At 40.3% G+C, this 18,582-nt stretch overlaps 1 protein-coding gene across 1 annotated transcript in view; it reads right to left on the bottom strand.

Moving 5' to 3' along the window:
* CD99L2 (CD99 molecule like 2) overlaps window positions 1–18,582 on the bottom strand; it is a 154,347-nt gene that overhangs the window by 28,651 nt on the left and 107,114 nt on the right. Inside the window, exons 5-8 of the mRNA XM_078148039.1 lie at window positions 15,893–15,994; window positions 11,302–11,358; window positions 9,793–9,891; window positions 551–613 (exon numbers count right to left, since the gene is read on the bottom strand). Coding sequence (XP_078004165.1) covers window positions 551–613; window positions 9,793–9,891; window positions 11,302–11,358; window positions 15,893–15,994 — 321 coding nt within the window. The remainder of the gene's footprint in view (window positions 1–550; window positions 614–9,792; window positions 9,892–11,301; window positions 11,359–15,892; window positions 15,995–18,582) is intronic.

Below are 18,582 nucleotides of genomic sequence, written 5' to 3'. Positions count from 1 at the left end.
AGAGAATTGGGGAATTGGCTGGGATATTACACAGTATGATCACCTGTCTGTGATATGGTAGAGGGAATGAATCTTCACATACAGATTGGGCAAGACGGCCTCTGAGGTCCCCAATAGCTCACAACTGAGTCTTAAGCCTGAATATAAGACAGAGCTAAAGAGCAAAGAGTTACCCATTTTCCTGATCCTTAAGAGACACTTCCTTCCCCCAACCCCCACACACATGCCCAATGCCCTCTCAAGGACTGCACTGTCAGTTTGGTGGACCAAGTCAACAAAGCCTGGGTCTGTGAGCCATCCGAGCAGTCCAGGCCATGTCGATGATAATGTCAGCAACCCAGTTCTGTTATGGTTGCAAATATCTATCTCCATAAAGACAGCCTGGATTTTGACTGCCAAAGAACAGATCCTCTATTTAGAATGTTGTTGCTATGAAAATAGCTGCCCCAACATGATGTTTTACCTAAAGTCTTGTTTTCACAGAAGTAAAGAATGATATTAGGTCAGGGGTAGGTCTGTCCAATTTAGTTGGAAGAGTCAAAATGCCTACCTTTGCCCTTATCGGGTTTGTAGCCATCCTCTAAAATATCTTCTAGATCCTTATCTGTGAGTCCTGGGAAAGACAAAAAGAACAGAGCAATTACTGAGAGCCAGATTTTCCTTGTACTGCTGATAGTTAACGTCAAATCGCCGCAACCACCCAATAAAAATAAGGGATAGTGGGGGGAACAGTTTTAAAAGGTTCTCTTTCCATCTCTTCAGGGACAGATGTAAATAATTTTTTTAAAGGCACACAATGTTTTAAACCACATGACTGGGCTTCTAGACAGCAATTTGTCTGGAAAATGATCTGAAGGCTTTAGGGGACTGCACTTGATACAGCAGGCAAAAAGCAATTGGAATCTTAGGCATTAAGAGAGGCACAGGGTCTAGAACTACCAGGTAGGTAACAGCCCTGCTGAACAACATACGTCCTGGAGTTAGAATACAACTGGAATGTTCTATCTAGATCTGGGTACCACAGTTCAAAAAGATTACTGATGAGCTGGAGATCATCTCAAAGAAGGGCAAACAGGAGGATGGTAAAGGCTTCAAGATCCTGCTGACTGAAGACTGAATGAAGGAAACAGGTGTGTTTAGCCTGGAGAAAAGGAGGATGAAGGTGAGGGAGCACAATCTTCTTTAAGTACTGGAAAAAAGGAGAAGGAAGTTGTTCTGTTTGGGCCCAGAGACAGAACCAGAAGGACTGGGTACAACTTATAAAAAGGCAGTTTGAGGCTTGATGTCAAGAAAGACTTCCTGCCAATTTGAGCTGTCCAAAAGGAGAATGGGCGGCCTTGAAAGATGAAGTGTTCCATTCAACTGGGTATGGAAATCTGTCTTACCCTACAGGAAAATAGGAGGAGAAGGGGACAAGAGAGCAGGGGGGTGATAGAGAGGAGGGTAGACTGGGAAAGAGAGTAATCAGAAGCAAATACTTCTGAGGAGGGACAGGGTCAAAAGAAAGAATAGAATAAATGGGAGGGCAGGATAGGATTAAGGGAAATAGAGTTAGTTTTTCACAACATGTCTACTAAGGAAGTGTTCTGCATAACTGCACACGTACAACCTATATTGAGTTGCTTGCCTTTTCAATGAGGGTGGGTGGGGAGGGAGGAAGGGAGAAAATTTGGAACTCAAAGTTTTAAAAACACATATTTTAAAAAAAATGTTTTCACATGCAACTGGGAAATAAGAAATACAGGAAATGGGGTACCAGAAGTCTATCCTGCTCTACAGGAAAATAGAAGGGGAAGGGGATAAGAGAAGGGAGGGGGGAGAGATAGAAGAGAAGGCAGACCAGGGGAAGGGGTATTCAGAATGCATACCATCTTGGGGTGGGGGGAGGGGTGAGAAATTTGGAACTCAAAAACTTGTAGAAGTGAATATTGAAAACTAAAAATAAATAAATTTATATAAAAAAATAAAAAGAAAAAAATTGAAAAAAATTGAAAAAAAGAAAAAAAAAGAAAGATGAAGTGTTCCCCTCTTAGTGGAAGTCTTCAAATGGCAGCTGGATAACCATTTGTTATCCCTTTCAAATATGCATTAGCCGAGAGGGTCACTGAGGTACCTTGCAACAATGAAATTTAGTGATTTTGAATATTCATAGAACGCAAAATCACTTTTTTTCTTAACAGTATTTTATTTTTTCCCCAATTACATGTAAAGATAGTTTGCAACATTCACTTTTATAAGACTCTGAGTTCCAAATATTTCCCCCTCCCCAAGACAGCAAGTAATCTGAAACACAGACTATATGTGTACAATCCTGTTAAACATATTTCCACATCAGTCATGTAGTGAAAGAAGAATCAGAACAAAAGGTAAAAACCATTTAAAAGAAAAAAAGAGAAAACAGTATGTTTCAATTCTCCATTCAGACTCCACAGTTCTTTCTCTGGATGGGGATAGCATATTCCACTTTGAGTCTTTTGGAATTGTCTTAGATCCTTGTATTGCTGAGGTGCACTAAATCTATCATAGCTGATCATTACACAGTGTGGCTGTTACTGTGTGCAACGTTCTCCTGGTTCTGCTCACTTCACTCAGCATCAGTTCATATAAGTCTTTCCAGGTTTTTCTAAAATCTGCCTGCTTATCATTTCTCATAGAAAAATGTCACTCCATTACATTCACATACCACAACTTGTTCAGCCACTCCCCAACTGATGGGCATCCCCTCAATTTTCAATTCTTTGCCACCACAAAGAGCTGCTAGAATATTTTTGTACATGTGGGTCCTTTACCCTTTCTTTTGCTTTCTTTGGAATACAGCCCTAGAAGTGGTATTGCTGGATGAAAGTGTATGCACAGTTTTATAGCCCTTTGGGTACAGTTCCAAATTGCTTTCTAGAATGGTTGGATAAATTTATAACTCCACCAACAATTCATTAGCGTTCCAATTTTCCCACATCATCTCCGACATTTATCACTTTCTTTTTTTGTCATATTAGCCAATCTGACAGGTGTGGGGTGGTACCTCAGAGTTGTTTTGATTTGCATGTCTCTAATCAATAGTGATTTAGAGCAATTTTTTCATATGACTACAGATAGCTTTAATTTCTTCATCTGCAAACTGTGTCTTCATATTCTTTGACCATTTATCAATTAGGCAATGACTTATATTCTTATAAATGACTCAGTTCTCTGTATGTTTTAGAAATGAGGCCTTTATCAGAGAGACTGGCTGTGAAAATTGTTTCCCCGCTTTCTGCTTCCCTTCTAATCTTGCTTGTACTGGCTTTGTGCAAAAACTTTTAAATTTAACATAAACAAAATTATCCATGTTACATTGCATAATGTTCTCTATCTTCTATTGGGATAAATTCCTCCCTTCTCCATAGATCTGACAGGTAAACTATTCCTTGCTTTCCTAATTTGCTTATGGTATCACCCTTTCTGCCTAAATCACGTACGCATTTTGACCTTATCTTGGCAGATGGTGTAAGATTCTGATCTATGCCCAGTTTCTGCCTTACTCTTTTCCCGTTTTCCCAGCAGTTTTTGTCAACTGGTGAGTTCTTATCCCAGAAGCTGGGGTCTTTGGGTTTACCAAACAGAAGATTACTATAGTCATTGACTACTGTGTCTAGCATACTTAACCTATTCCACTGATCCACCACTCTATTACTTAGCCAGTACCAAGTAGTTTTGATGATTGCCGCTTTATAGTTTTAGATCTGGTATGGCTACGCCACCTTCCCTTGTGTTTCTTTTCATTAATTCCTTTGATATTCTTGACCTCTTGTTCTTTTTTTTCTACTCTATCAAATAATTTTTTATATATTTTTTTCTACTCTATCAAATAATTTTTGGTAGTTTGATTGGTATGGCACTGAATAAATAAATTTAGGTAGAATTTTCATTTTTATTATAGTAGCGTGGCCTATCCATGAGCAACTGATATTTTTCCAAGTATTTAGATCTGCTTTATTTGTGTGAAAAACGTTTCATAATTGTGTTCATATAGTTCCTGGGTTTGTCTTGGCAGGCAGACTCCCAAATATTTTATATTGTCTACCATTACTTTACATGGAATTTCTCTATCTTTTGCTGCTGGGCTTTGTTAGTAATATACAGAAATGCTGATGATTTATGTGGGTTTATTTTATATCCTGCAACTTTGCTAGAGTTGTTAATTATTTCAAGTAGTTTTTCAGTTGACTCTAGAATTCTCTAAGTGTATCATCATATCATCTGCAAAGAGTGAGTTTTCTTTCCTCATAGCCTATTCTAATTCCTTCAATTTCTTTTTCTTTCTCTTATTGCTAAAGCTAACATTTCTAGTACAATATTGACTAACAGTGGTGATAATGGACATCCTTGTTTCACCCCTGATATTATGGGGAAAGCTTCTAGCTTATCCCCCTGTAATACCACTTAATAACAACCTTCAATGGGAAACCCCCCCCCCCCCCAGAACCTGGCGAAAACCAAACCTTCGGTGAAAAATATTCCAACATCTGTTACAATCTCTAACATTTGGCATAAATTGAGGGTGTTAACAGAACACGAAGATCAGTGGGAACAGGGCAACAGAACTGTCAAAGTGACTGCAGATGGAGGTAGAGCCCAGGGAAACAAATGAAACTGAAGGGACCGGTTTTGATGAAAACCATGAGAGAAGGCCAATGAAAGGACCTGGGTGGCCTTCCCCACTTCGGTCCTCTACCCCAATCACAGTCTCACAAACTGAAATAAGAAACATTATGACTCCTACAGAAAATTTTTTTCAGGCTTCTAGACTGAACATCCACCACCACCTAGCACTGTGCCTTTTGTACATCAAGCACTTGGGAACTGGTTAAACTGAACTCTAGTCAAATTTCAATTCAGAACTCAAGATGATTTAAAACTGTCTAGAAAACAGTCTTTTAATCTTCTCAAAGGTTGTTAATGACAGAATTTAGAAGGTTTCCATTTGGAGTCCTCTTTTGAGACCTGCTAGCAGTGGTGATATTCAGCCATTTCCCACAGACTTCATAGCGTGATTTCGTATTTATTTCTACTCATAGAAGTTTATTTTCTCATTAAACTGGTAATTATAAAAATATGATGATTCTTCCCCCCCCAACCAGAAGATTCTGAGTACCTAAAGAGGGCGCCAGTATCTTTTCCACTCAATGCCACTACTCTGCCTTTAGAGGACATCGTATTTGCCCTTTCCCTTCCACTAGATGGCACCCAAGTGTAGAAGCATACAGACCCTTCATCTACAGCATGTTTATGTCTACCCTGGAGATCCCAGAACTACTTGGCTTCACTCATTGTGAAGAGCAGTTCACGCCAACTTCAAAAGAGGCTATTCTGTGTGAAAACGGGGCCCTAAAACCTACTCAGAGATTTGCTAGAGATTAAAAACATAAAATAGCAAATTACTTTGACAACTCTGGGGGGCCTTCTATTAAGGGAAAATCTTGACTTCAGAAGATGAATTAAAAACCTTCCTGAGTGAGCTAATCCATCCAACACATCACACAAGGGAACATATAATTTCATTCATGAATTGTTTTCTACCAGAGGTGTTGTTGAAGAATTTTCTATAAACTGTATTTAAGAGAACAGAATCCAAGAATTCTCCAGATTTCTTCTTATAATTTGACAGTTACTCGTCGACAGCACTCCTGATGCTATAAAATACACTCCCGATGAAAATCTGCTCATCCCTAATTTATCAGTTCACAACAATGACTCTTTTACAAAAGTCTTGCTGTTTCTACTTTCTAAGACCGCTCACATCAGACGTCTTTTTACAGAGCAATCACCACAGCACAGGCACTCATCACCCCCTACCTACAGTACTGCTACAGGACCCCAAATAGGCTCCTTTCCTCAAGTCTCTCCTGACTCTAGTCCTTCCTATATATTACTGGGAAAAGTAATTCACTTAGGTACAGATGATTTCCTTTCAGTGAAGTTTCGACCACATGACTACCCTGACTTAACCAACTCCAGTAGCTTTCATTAAGCTCCAGGAAACAATATAAACTCCAAAATATCAATGTGAAGAAGCAAAGTGTTTCTTTTTCAGTACAGCTGAATATGACAAGCTAGCCATACAGGATGGCATTCAGACAATTATATAGAGCTTGCAATAAAGGACTTCATTTATCAAGACATCTCCTAGAGCTCTCTTCCTGTCAAAGCAGAAGGGCTTAATAATTATGATAATTTAGTCGTTTAAAAGGGAGATAAACGAACAAGAGCAGGTTCATTATAGGCCTGATTCTCACCAAGAGGAAAGGAACTGATTGCTGTGGGAAAAATAACATGAGGCTTGGACCAAAGTGACCTTTCAGAGTTTGTCACAGAAAAGAGAAAAGTCAAACATAAAACAATATATACAACACATTGAGGAAGAGTAGATTTCAATGGGATCAGAGGAGGGATGATGATAACTGAGAAAAAGAATCAGAAATATGCCTTTCTCATTCTGCCTTGTTCTTTTCTGGAAGGAGAAATGACCTTGGAACTGGAAAAGGTCAAAGAGAATAAATACATACCCAGGGTAAGTGAGGAGAACGGAAGAGAGCATGCAACTGACCTTATCTGTTCAAGTCACCCAGCCTAAATGAACTACATCTATGGCTACTGAAAGAACTTATGGATGTGACTGTTAAGCTATGGGCAAATATATCTAAAATACTGAGAACAGCACAGGTACCCCAGTGCTGGAAAAGAAGGAATGTCCTAAGGGTTTTTTTTGGGTTTGTTTGTTTTTAAGGACAAAGAAGGGAATGTGTAAACAATGAGCATTACTTTGACACCTGGCAAAATTCTAGAACCAATTGCCAACAAGATGGTCAAGGAACACCTAGAAAAGGAAACAAAGATCAAAAAGAATAGCATGGCTTCCTCCAGAAGGAATGCCAGGCTCCGCTTTATTCTCTTATTTGACGGTCATGCAATTTTGGGATTAGGAGCTCTCTAGATAAAGAGCATGCCTATTTCACTGCGATGCTTGGGCTTCTTAAACAACACATCTGCTTTTACTTTCTTCGATGTTGTTGTTCTGTCCTTTGTTGCCAAAGAAGTCCGTGACATCAGGAAGATGATGCCATGACCTGCAAGTGAACTGGACTGAAGGGAGGCAAGGATCTATGCAAAGTCTCCAGCCTCATTTTCTCCTCCAGAGCCACCCAGGTCCAGTGACAAGAAAGTGATCAGGACAACTGCAGATGGCCCCATTCTTAGATGTGGCTTACAAAGTCCCAGATAAAGTCTCTCAGAACATACTTATGGAAAAGGTGAATACAGAACTAGCTGAATGGACACATGGAAAGAGTATTTCTTAATGGTTCAATACTGATTGGAAGAGGTCTCTGATGGAGTGGAACAGAGATTTGTGCTTGGCCCGGTGTCATTTAACATTATTATCAACGCTAAAGAGAGGCAAAGGCAGTTGGATATCAGGAAAAATTTCCTGACAATCACAGCTATACAAAACTGGAACATGCTGCTGCATCTTCATCTGTCTTTGATGGCTCTTGATTAAAGGCTGGATCATTGGCAGGCAGATCTGTTGAAGAAGGTATGGAGGTATGGGTTGGACTAGATGGCTGCTGAGGTCAGATTTCCAGATGGTGTTCTGGCATGGATTCTGGAGTCTTTAGGTCTTGACCTCTGTTCCTCTTTCTTTTTCACAACTACAAGGCAAGCAATTGCCTGGTACTGCTGGCCCTTACCTTTTGCTTTTATTCCAGTGCTGAGAATAGCGGCAGATGCCCGCTGGCCATTGGGCCTCCTTTCCCCTCATTTCCTGGGTCTGTACCCGAAGGAGCACAGGGTTGGCTGTGCAGTCTTTTTCTCACCTTTCCTTCACTACTAGGATTAGAAGTTCGTGCACTCTTACATGCAGGAAGACTCCACTGAGTTGAGGAGGGCTAACAATGGTAATCTTGCAGCGAGGTGGTACAGAGAGTAGATATTTGAACTTGGGAGTCAGAAAAACTTGAGCAGAAACACAGTCTGAAATCCTTCCTAGCTGTGTGACTCTGCCACTTACCCTCTCTTGTGCCTTCTGCCTCCTCATGTATAAAATGACAAGAGTAATAGCACTTTTCTCCCAGGGTTGTTGAATGCCTCAAACGAGAACATATTTGTAAAGTGCTATACAAACCTTAAAGAACTATTAATACTGTTAGGTATCTTATGATATGATCCACTACTACTTTAAAAAATAAAAAAAAAATACACACACACACACACACACACACACACATATATTTGATTTTTTAAGCATATCTTAAAAGATTCTATGTTTAGTAAATTATTCATTTATGGAAGATTAGTATGTTTGTCATGGAGATAAGAATACCTCAAATTGTATCTGTTTCTGTATGTGTGTGTTTAACCTGTGTATATATTTATATATGTGTACATGTATACATCTATGAATATGAATGTGTCTGTGTCTGTATACAGTTTCACAAAAATCTTAGATTTGGCTTTGAAAAACATAACCCAAGAGTATGCATGTATGCATGCATGCCTGTATGTATGTGTGCATGCATGCATGTGTGTGATTCTGACCTTATCATTCCACAGAAACTGCTCTCTCCAAAGTTATCAATGATCATCTAACTGGCAAATCCAATGGCCTTTTCTCAATCATCATTCTCCTTGGTTTCTCTGTACTTTTCACACTATTGATTACCCTCCTATCCTTGAAACACTTTTCTCTGTAGGCTTTTGGAATACCAGTCTCTCCTGGTTTTCCTCCTACCAGTCTCATTCTTACTACCACCACGTGACCTCCCCTACTCAGTAAATTCCAATGGCTCCCTATCACCTCCGGTATTTCAAATACAAAGTCCTGTTAGGCATTCAAAGCCCTTCATGACCTAGTCACCTCTTCACCACCACCCCTCCACACACAGGTCCAGTCTTCCTACACTTTACACCTCTGCACATATAGTCTTCAGTTCAGTGACATCAACATCCTTGGTATTCACTGCACAAATAAGAAAGGCCATTTCCCATTTCAGGCATTTTCTCTAGCTGTCCAATAGGACTGGAATGCTCTCCCTGCTCATCTCTGCCTCTTGGCTATGCTGGCTTCCTTCAAGGCCCAACTAACATACCATTTTTTCCAAGAAGCCTTTCCTAATCCCTCTTAATTCTGGTGTCTTCCCCTCTGATAATCACTTCCTAATTATCTTGTATATAGCTCGTTTTTATATATATATCTGTTTGCCTGTTGCCTCACCCAGTAGCCTGTCAGCTACTCAAGGCCAGGGACCAGTTCACTTCTCTGTGTATTCCCAGTGCATCCCGATTAAGCACAAATGCTTAATGACAACTTGACAAAGTGACTATTTGTGAGGGTACTTAGCAGCCCTTTAATTAAATGGCACAATTATGCTATCTTTACATCTTTACTCCTCCATGCCTACTCAATATGTGAATATGAAATGTTTCCTACATATTATATTAGACTTGTTTTTAAAAACACATTCAAATACATAAGAATACGGGTAACAAAAAGATTTTAAAAGTCTCTCAACCTTGCAGATAATGATACAGCATATTTTCAAGGAAAGAAAAGTTTGAAGCACGCTCATTCTTCATCATCCATGTAAAAGCATTGAAGATCCCACTCATCTTTCACTGCCAAGGTACCCCACTTGCCCTTGGCCATATCAGATTTATCATTAGGTTTATCAAAATAGAAGTAAATTTGGATGTTGCTGGGTTAACCAGTGGTTTCAAACAGAGATAAACCTATAAAGATCCAGTGAACCCACTTACCTTCACCAGGTTTTAGATTGGGCCTGCCTCCACCACCATTGAATCCATCATTTTTTTCATCTAAGGCATCGCTCAAGTGAAAACCAAGATCTTCAAAATCTCCAAGGAAAAGAAAGGAAAAGACAAACTGATTAACAGGGTCAAATAAGAGTCTTAAAATACAATGCAGTCCCCTCTTCTCCTATCAAATACGAGTATACTAAAGCTAGTGGAGTGCATCTGGTGTTTGGAGAGGACTAGCACACACCTCTGCTGTGAGGCCTTGCTGAGCCCTTTTCACAGCTGCTCATCCACCTTTGGTGTCCACCTTCACTCAACTCTCCCCTGTGGCTCCAAGAAGCTGGAGCAGATGCAGAGGCCAAACCTGGTAAACCATCCCAGCAGATGGGTTAAACCAGGTTGAAGATAACCAACAGGCCTCAAACCTATAAGGTTAGTTAAAGGGATAGCAACCCCAAGCGTGGAAGACTTCCCCCGGCAGAATAAGCGAATGAGAACAATTTGTTCCAGGGGTCAGAAAGGAGGCTGAAGCAGGCCCTGTGGAGGACTTAGAGCTTGGTCAGACATCAAAGATGCCAAGGTCATCCACGGCATCCTGGGCCATCAACAGTCCTCTTGACTTCTGCCCTGACACTGGACTTTGATGAGTTTTCAAAATAGCAGGAGATGATTTTTACATGAATGGCTGATGGCAGACTGCATCTCAAGTCAACTTCTGCCTAGCTATTCCTTTGAGAGTCACACTTTCCCAAGTTATTCCTTTGTTGCAAACAGGCTCATCTGCTCAGCCTAGTTCATCTGTGCCATCCATGGAGAAGAACTGTTCCCACACACTTCTGAAACACCCAGGAATTACCTGAACTCTTGGGTGGTGCCTTCATGGCCTGGCACCATTAGCACTGCTTCTGTGAAAACTAGGCCACAGGGCGTTTGAAAACACAAAACCAGCTACCTGAATGGACAACTTAAACAGCAAATCTTGGTGGCTTCAATTCAACATTTGTGAAGCACCTGATAGAAGCACCATCCTGTGTGTAGGTGCTACTGCTGGGTTATTTCCTAAAACTGCAGAACAAGGCCCTGAGTCTCAGAATGATCCTTCCATCCATTTGACTCCTAATCATCTGCCTCCTCCTAGAGCAGAAAACAATCCAGTTAACTACGAGTTCTGGTTCATCAGGTCATAAGGAGTGGTGTTTTACCAGATCCAGAAAGCACCTTGTGAACTGTCAATGCAGACAGAGGTTCTGATGCGAAAGGAGGCAGGAAAACAGTGTAATGAAAAGAAGGTCAACAGACAGTGACTGCCTCTCTCCAATGGAGGAGAGAATGTGGGAAAGATAAGGAAGTAAGGAGTCAGAGACATGGGTGAGAGAATGTGCACAACACACATACAAGAAGTACTGGCTGTCTGCTCATTAATTAAACAGGAACACTGGATGAATTCTGAGTCTTACTAAGGCACCAACAGGAACAGGATCAGAAACGCTCATGGAGATGGTGAATTACCTGTTTTCTTTAGAGGGGGGTTAGTGGTTGTGGGAAGAGCATCACTCAACTCAAAACCTACAAAATAAGACAAGAGATCTAGTCACAAGTCATGGCACCCAAATCAATGCAAGGGAAAGCTTGCTTCAATTCTCTGAGCAAGAGAGCCTCTATCCCAAACCAAAAGTCAGACTGAAAACAGCCCAGGCAGTGAGCTACCACCTAAGTCTTCCTACCACCCCCACGTATGCCACTTCTCCCCTACTCCAGCTCACATCCATCCAGCTACCTGAACGGAACACATTTCAAGGAGAGCCTCTGCTCCTAAGCCTCCTGCATCAGCTTCCTACTGAACACAAGGAGGCAAACATTCAATTAAATTCCATTATTTATTTGTTAGGTAGCCACTACTACCAGGCACTCTACCAAGCACCAGGATATAAAGACAAAACTGAAATAGTTGCTGCCCTCAAGAAGCTTACATTCTACTGGAAGAAACAATTTATCCACAATTAAAAATACAATATATAGAAAATAAATGCAATTAGGGCCCAACTGGTGGGAATAATGAATCCCATTAAGGGGGCATACAACTCAATTCATAATATTTGAAATAACAATCTTATGTAAAATATGACAATTGGCTCCAGACTAAAGGAAAGAAACAACGAAAAAAAATTTTTACTGGAAAAGTGTGTTTCTGATTCAAGTATATTACAAATAGAGCAGAAAGCAAAATTTAATTTTTTTTAAATCTTAAATTACTAAATATTTTAAAGATAAGCCTAGATCAATGATATGACAAAAACATAATAATTAAAATTTAAAATATTTAAGAAGCATAGACTGAACTACCTTCACTTTCTCTACATCTTCAGAAATACATTAGTAGGTTCAAAGCTTTAGCCTCATCTCAGCAAATGTTTGCAATCATAGTCTCACAAAATGAACCAATTGTAGCTGAATGACCTGAGACATTACCTACAATCACTAATGCTTTAAATGTGATATTGTCTTGCAATTTTTTTCAACAGATGGGCTAAAATAATTCTAAAACCAGTATTCAAAACCAGCTTTAATCTTTCATTTCGTTCTTATTTGACTGCCAAAGAACTGGAAGTGATCAATGGCTGTAGCCTCCAAGAACATGAGGATTCCGAGACAGACAAACAAGCACTGGTTTTATTTTTAAATTATCTTCTGCCTTATATTCCAATAAAAATGTTAGGTAAACCTAAGACACCTTAAATCCAGATTTAATTTTTTCCTTTGTAGAAATGTATTTTATGGGAGACATCCTTTATTCAAAATAATCTTTTATGTACAATAAAAATATATTGATGGGTATATGCATTCACTTTCAACAATTTTCTTCAAAATATCAGGATATTTAGCTGTCTCACCCTCTTCTCCACTGGCCACTTCTCTGGGAGCTTTGATACCATGCAAATGAACTTGATTTTTAAAGTGATCAAACCAACACTTTCAGTAGCAGCTTCTTCATTATCTACTTCATTGCCATCTTCAATCATTTTCTTAAATATACCTGAAAGCTTTCGGCTGAGTCTGTTCCACTAAGAAGAGTGTGTTTCTTATTACAATCTTTAGTCCACCAAGCTTCATTTGGATCATTCTAAGACTTGTATTTAATTTCTTGATTGGAAAACACAAGAAGGTGGTGCAGTTCTGCCTTTTTCTTCTGCTTCACCAGTGTGTTCTACATTATTCTGCACCATAGAATTAGACACTCGGACATCTCATCCTATTTTAAAGTTACTCCATGTACGGCCATTCAAATTTTTATTCTAATATAATAACAAGCTTCTTCTTTTTCACCCTGGCATTGTTTCCACTCGAGGTAGTCTTTCTTTTGTCCATTTTCTTAAGGGATCTATTTGGTTTTTAAATTGAAAACTTAGCATAATTGTTGGAAATATGGTAGGCTGCAGCACAGCACATCCATATAAGAGACAAGCACAGAATGACAACACAGAGGTCCGTTAAAGCCTTCATCTAGATCACCTATCAATGAGATATTTCACATTTTCTTCTACTTTTTCATTATCTTGACATCCCATAAAGTCAGTAGTGGAGAATTTTTTTTAATTTTTAAAGAATTGTTTTCTTCAGTGAACAGCTGTATCTCTTTTGCCATTGTCTAAGGCTGCTTTTTTTTGGGTTGGTTTTTTTTTTTAAGGCGATTGGGGTTAAGTGACTTGCCCAGGGTCACACAGCTGGTAAAGGTCAAGTGTTTGTTCTGAGGCTGGATTTGAACTCAGGTCCTCCTGACTTCAGGGCCAGTGCTCTATCCACTGTGCCACCTCGCTGCCCCTAAGATTGCTTTTTAATCTGTGAAGTTGTGCAAGTCTTTTACCATTTGGTCAATTCTGCTTTTTAAAAAGCTCTTTTCTATACTGAGATTTTGTACCCTTCTTACCATTTGACAAATTCTGGTTTTTTTAAGGTGTTATTTTCTACAGCATTTTTTTTCCTCTTTTACCAAGCTATTCTTTTTTTCATAATTTTCTTACATCCCTCTCTTTTCCCAATTTTTCCTCCATCGCTCTTTTTAGTTTTTAAATTTTTTTTTCTTTTTTACTCTTTCTTAAGGTTTTTCTAGGAATGCTTGTTGGGCTTGTGTACAATCTGCATTTTTCTTTCATACACTGCTTGTAGCTATTTTCACATCCTTTTCTTCTGAGTTTGTGTCTTGATTTTCCAGGTCATCATAGTAGGTCAGGTTCTTTGTTGTTGTCTGCTCATTTTTCAAGCCTATTCTTGACTTTGAACTTTCTGGTAAAGTTAGGCTCTCCTCACCTGAAGGGGGGAATGGGGAGGGTGTATACTATTCCAAGCTACAGGCTTTTTTACACTGCTGTTTTCACGGTTAGATCTGGGGGACTGTAAGGATTCAGTACTTCCCAGGAGAAGTGTAGTCACTGCTCTCCTGATCTGGTCCTTCCCAGGAAGAGGCCACACTCCCCTGCAGCCAAAAGTGCTAGTGCTCCTCTCTGCCCTGGAACTGCCACCAGGGCACCTGATCTCTTGGGACCCTAAGCCCTCCTCTCTGTACTAGAACTGCAACTGGGAACTGGGCATGAGCAATGGAGTTCCCAAATAGCACTGAGTCTCACATCCAGTGCTAGTAAAAGGGTCCCCTGTAATCCCTTTCGAACAAGTTATCCAATCTACTTATCCAATGCAATACAATCTCTGGGCTGAGAGCTCCTGAAGCTGCTGCCTCTGTCACAGCCACCTTCAAGGACCAAAGCTAATGTTTCTGCTGCATTCACTCTTAGCCAACCCCCGTCCCAGTGTCACAGACCTCTCCAGTTACTCTGGGCTGGAAAATGGCTCACCCCAACATTTCTTGCCTTTGAGTCACTGTACTCTGTCCTTCTTTTGGTAGGATTTCAAGATTTGCAATAATTTTTGATACTGGTTGGTGTTTTCTTTGATTTGTTCATAGCTCCAGCTTTAATTTGTCACCATAAAAAATCTGTAATAAAGAGAAACTGAGGCACAAAATTCTGGGCACAGTAAATTTTATTAGCAAGGCTAGCAGCTGCCAATAAAAAAGTGAACCAAGACTCCTTGGAAAGTCTAGGATGCTTCTTGCAGCCATAGCAGCCCTTTTTATAGTAAAAATATAATAGTTTATATGAAGTGCTAAAAATAATTTTGTGATGAAAACTAAACTAAGATTATAACTGGTCTATGACAAAAGTAAGGGTGGGCTTACATGCAGCCTGATTTACATGAGAAGATTTCCAGGACTCATGACAATGGGGAAAACACTGAGTTAATCAACATTATAGGGAAAATTCTACTTTAGGCGACCCCCTACCTACACTAGAGGGGTCTGGTGTTAGGCTTATGACCAGGCAGAACATCTTATGACCACATCAACTCATCCTCCTTTTTCCCCCTTCACCTTTCCAGGGTAAGACAGCTTGAGTCCTGTTTATAGCCCAGAGATATAGGAAAGTTAAACTCTTATAAAGAAGTCAAACTATCTTACAGATTTGTCTTTTAAAATCAAACTAATTCCTAAGCACTGATTCCAGTGAAAGCCCATAAGATATCATTGTGTCCAACTGTTTCATAACCAACAAATAGTAAGCACAACTAAATCTTTCAGTAAATCAATAGATGATAAAGATATGGTGGCTTTACTTATACCAGGTACGTTCAGTCGTTTTCAGTCCCATATGACTCTCTGTGATACCATTTGGGTTTTCTTGACAAAGACACTGGAGTGGACTGCCACTTCCTTCTGCAGTTCATTTTACAGATAAGGAAAATGGTTAAATGACTTGTCTAGGGTTACACAGCTAGTGAGTGTCTGAGGCCAGATTTGAACTTCTGAAGACGAGTCTCACTGATTCCAAGCCCAGCACTCTATCTACTGTGCCACCCTACTGCTCTATGCCAGATAAATGCTATTGTTATTATCCCTATTCTGCAAATGATGAAACTAAGGCACTAAGAAGTACAAAAATTAACCTAAGGTCACAAAGAGATACTTGGAGTCTTCTCAGGGCAACAAGTAAGTGTAAATGGTACTTGAAAAAACAAGACTCCAAACTAGAGAGAAAGCAAATCCACTTACCTGCCTTAGACTTCTGATTGGGCTTGCCACTTCCTCGTTTAAGTCGTTCAATTCGCTCATATAAGGAGTCAGTCAGGTCGAATCTTAAACCTTTGGCAATCCCTAAAGACAAGACAGGGGTCAATGAAATGCAGTAACAGTACTTTATACAATGAGAGATATCTCTGTTTCTCTGAAGGCATTAATGCAGGGATACTTCAATGGGACACAGTGTATACTCTGCAGGGTTGAAGCTAAGATGACAGCTGTGAGAAACAGAGGTCTCCTTCCTCCTGACCTGTTACTCGTGTTCTCTGTGCCCCAAGTGCCTCCGGAATTCAGTGTTCACCAAGGATCTTGACATCACTTGCTCTACTCGTACTTTCCTGCTTCCAAGTCCTGACCCTATAACACACTTGTTTAACTGTGCATTATCCTCCACTTTTCAATCAATGGGACAAGCTACTTTCACATCCTTTCCTTCTGAGTTTGTGTCTTGATTTTCCAGGTCATCATAGTAGGTCAGGTTCTTTGTTGTTGCTCATTTTTCCTGCCTCTTGTCCCATAGCCTCTAATGCTTGGCCAAACCCAACAATGGATACTCCCATCTGCCTTCTCTGCTCTTCACTGGCTATACCCCACTCCTAGAATGCTCTCCCTCCTCACATATATTTTCAGGTGTCCCCATGGGCCCTTCATTACTCAGCATAAATCCCACCTTCTTCAAAAGGACTTTCCTGGTTTTTCCCACTCCCCAACTATTAGTGTCTTCCATCTGAGATTACCTTCCAATTACACTGTATACCTCTTGCACGTCTACTCTTATTTGCACAGTCCCCCATTAGAACATGAACTCTTTGAGGGCATTTATGCCTTTCTTTGTCCCCCAAGCTTTTAATAGAATGCCTAAAATGTTGTTGTTCACTCTTCTTGACCCCTTTTGGGGTTTTCTTGGCAAAGACGCTGGAGTGCTTTGCCATTTCCTTCTCCAGCTCATTTTACAGATGAGGAAACTGAGGCCAACAGGGTGAAGTGACTTGCCAAGGGTCACACAACTAGTAAGTGTCTGAGGCCAGATTTGAACTCAATCTTGAGTCTTCCAGACTCAAGGCCTGGCATTCTATCTACTGCTCCACCTAGTTGCCACCTGGTACATAGTATATACCCTTAATAAATGCTTGGTGACTGACTGGGTCCACCACAAATCTGTGTTATAAAGGTAATCTTAATATTCCTCCCTAACTTCTTCTCTTCCCCATTCCTCAGAGAAGCTATTCCAAACCTATTCTCTTCCCAACAAAATGATACCACCACATCCACGGCTCCCTCTGAGCAGAGCATCTTGCCTGATCCTTCACTGAGAAAATAAGTCATTTGCTAAGAACTCTACATTTCAAAACCCCTTGGTATTATCACTTATCTTCTCCTTTGCTCCAGCCCATAGTGATTAAGTGGCTTTTCTTCTTGCCAAGAACAACCCTTCTTGTGGTACACTTAATCCCATTCCCTCCTTTCTCCAAAAACCGTTATCACCCACAATCCTTACACCTCTCTCCCAATCTTCAATCTCTCCATTATCTACTGGTTCCCTTCTTACTGCCTCAGCCTTTAAAAACAATAATCACTTGACCTCTCAAGCTACAGTCCTGTATCTCTCCTTCCCCACTTAGCCAAACTTCTAGAAGAAGCTGCCTATATTCACTGCCTCCAATACTTCTCCACCTACTCACTTCTCAATCCCTTTCCATCTCATTCCCAAGTCTATCACTCTAGAGAAACTGCTTTCTTCACAGTTACCAACAACTGGGATTACCAAACACAAAGGCCTTTTCTCATCCTTGTCCTTCTTGACCTCTCTAAAGCATTTAACATTTCTCCCCAATTTGTTCTGAAAAGACCCTGAGTTTGTAAAATACTAGTCTTTCTTCTTCTACCTGTTTCTTCTTCAATCAATGAAATTTAATTGATTCTTTAGTTGATCATCATTCAAATACCTCCCATTAAATAGAGGCATATCCCAAGGCTCTCCAGGGTCCTCCTCTCTCAACACTCTTGCCCGTGGGGTTCTCGTCAGCTCCCAGTGGAATGAATTATCATCTCCATGCAGATAAATCTCAGATTCATATGTTCAAGCCTAGCCTTTCTCTCAAATCCTAGTCTAGCACCAACAATTATTTTTTAGCTGTTTTGAACTCAGTGCCCTACAGATATCTCAAAATCAGTGTGTCCAAATGAGGACTCATTAGCTGACCCTAACCTTTCCCCTCTTCTGAATTTCCCAATAAATGGTGAAGACACGATGATCCTTCAATCTCCAAGGTTTGCAAACTTTGTCATCCTCAAAACATCTCTCCCATTCACCCCACACACCTAATAACTTGCCAGGTCTTTAAATTTTTTTTCTATACCACATCTCCCCACTTGGTCATTGTCAATTCTGGAATCCGCCATCCACAGATGCCAAATTGATATTCCTAAAGCACAGGTCTGACCATGTCAATCCTCTACCTGAAAACCTTCAGTGGTGCCAAGAATAGTAGCATATGCTTGTAAACTATGCTCCTGGGAAGGCTAGGGCTTTTTGGAGTTCAAGACTTCTACTCTGCAGTAGAGCTAAAACTGGTTAGTGCTCCCACTAAGTCAAGCACTGACATGGTGAGCCCCCAGCAGTGAGGGGCCTTCAGGCTACCTAAGGAACAGAGAAAGTCAAA

Source organism: Phascolarctos cinereus, unplaced genomic scaffold (assembly GCF_003287225.1).
Source record: "Phascolarctos cinereus isolate Bilbo 61053 unplaced genomic scaffold, phaCin_HiC Scaffold_8;HRSCAF=390, whole genome shotgun sequence".
Taxonomy (NCBI): Eukaryota; Metazoa; Chordata; class Mammalia; order Diprotodontia; family Phascolarctidae; genus Phascolarctos; species Phascolarctos cinereus.
This window is presented reverse-complemented; position numbering and strand designations above follow the sequence as displayed.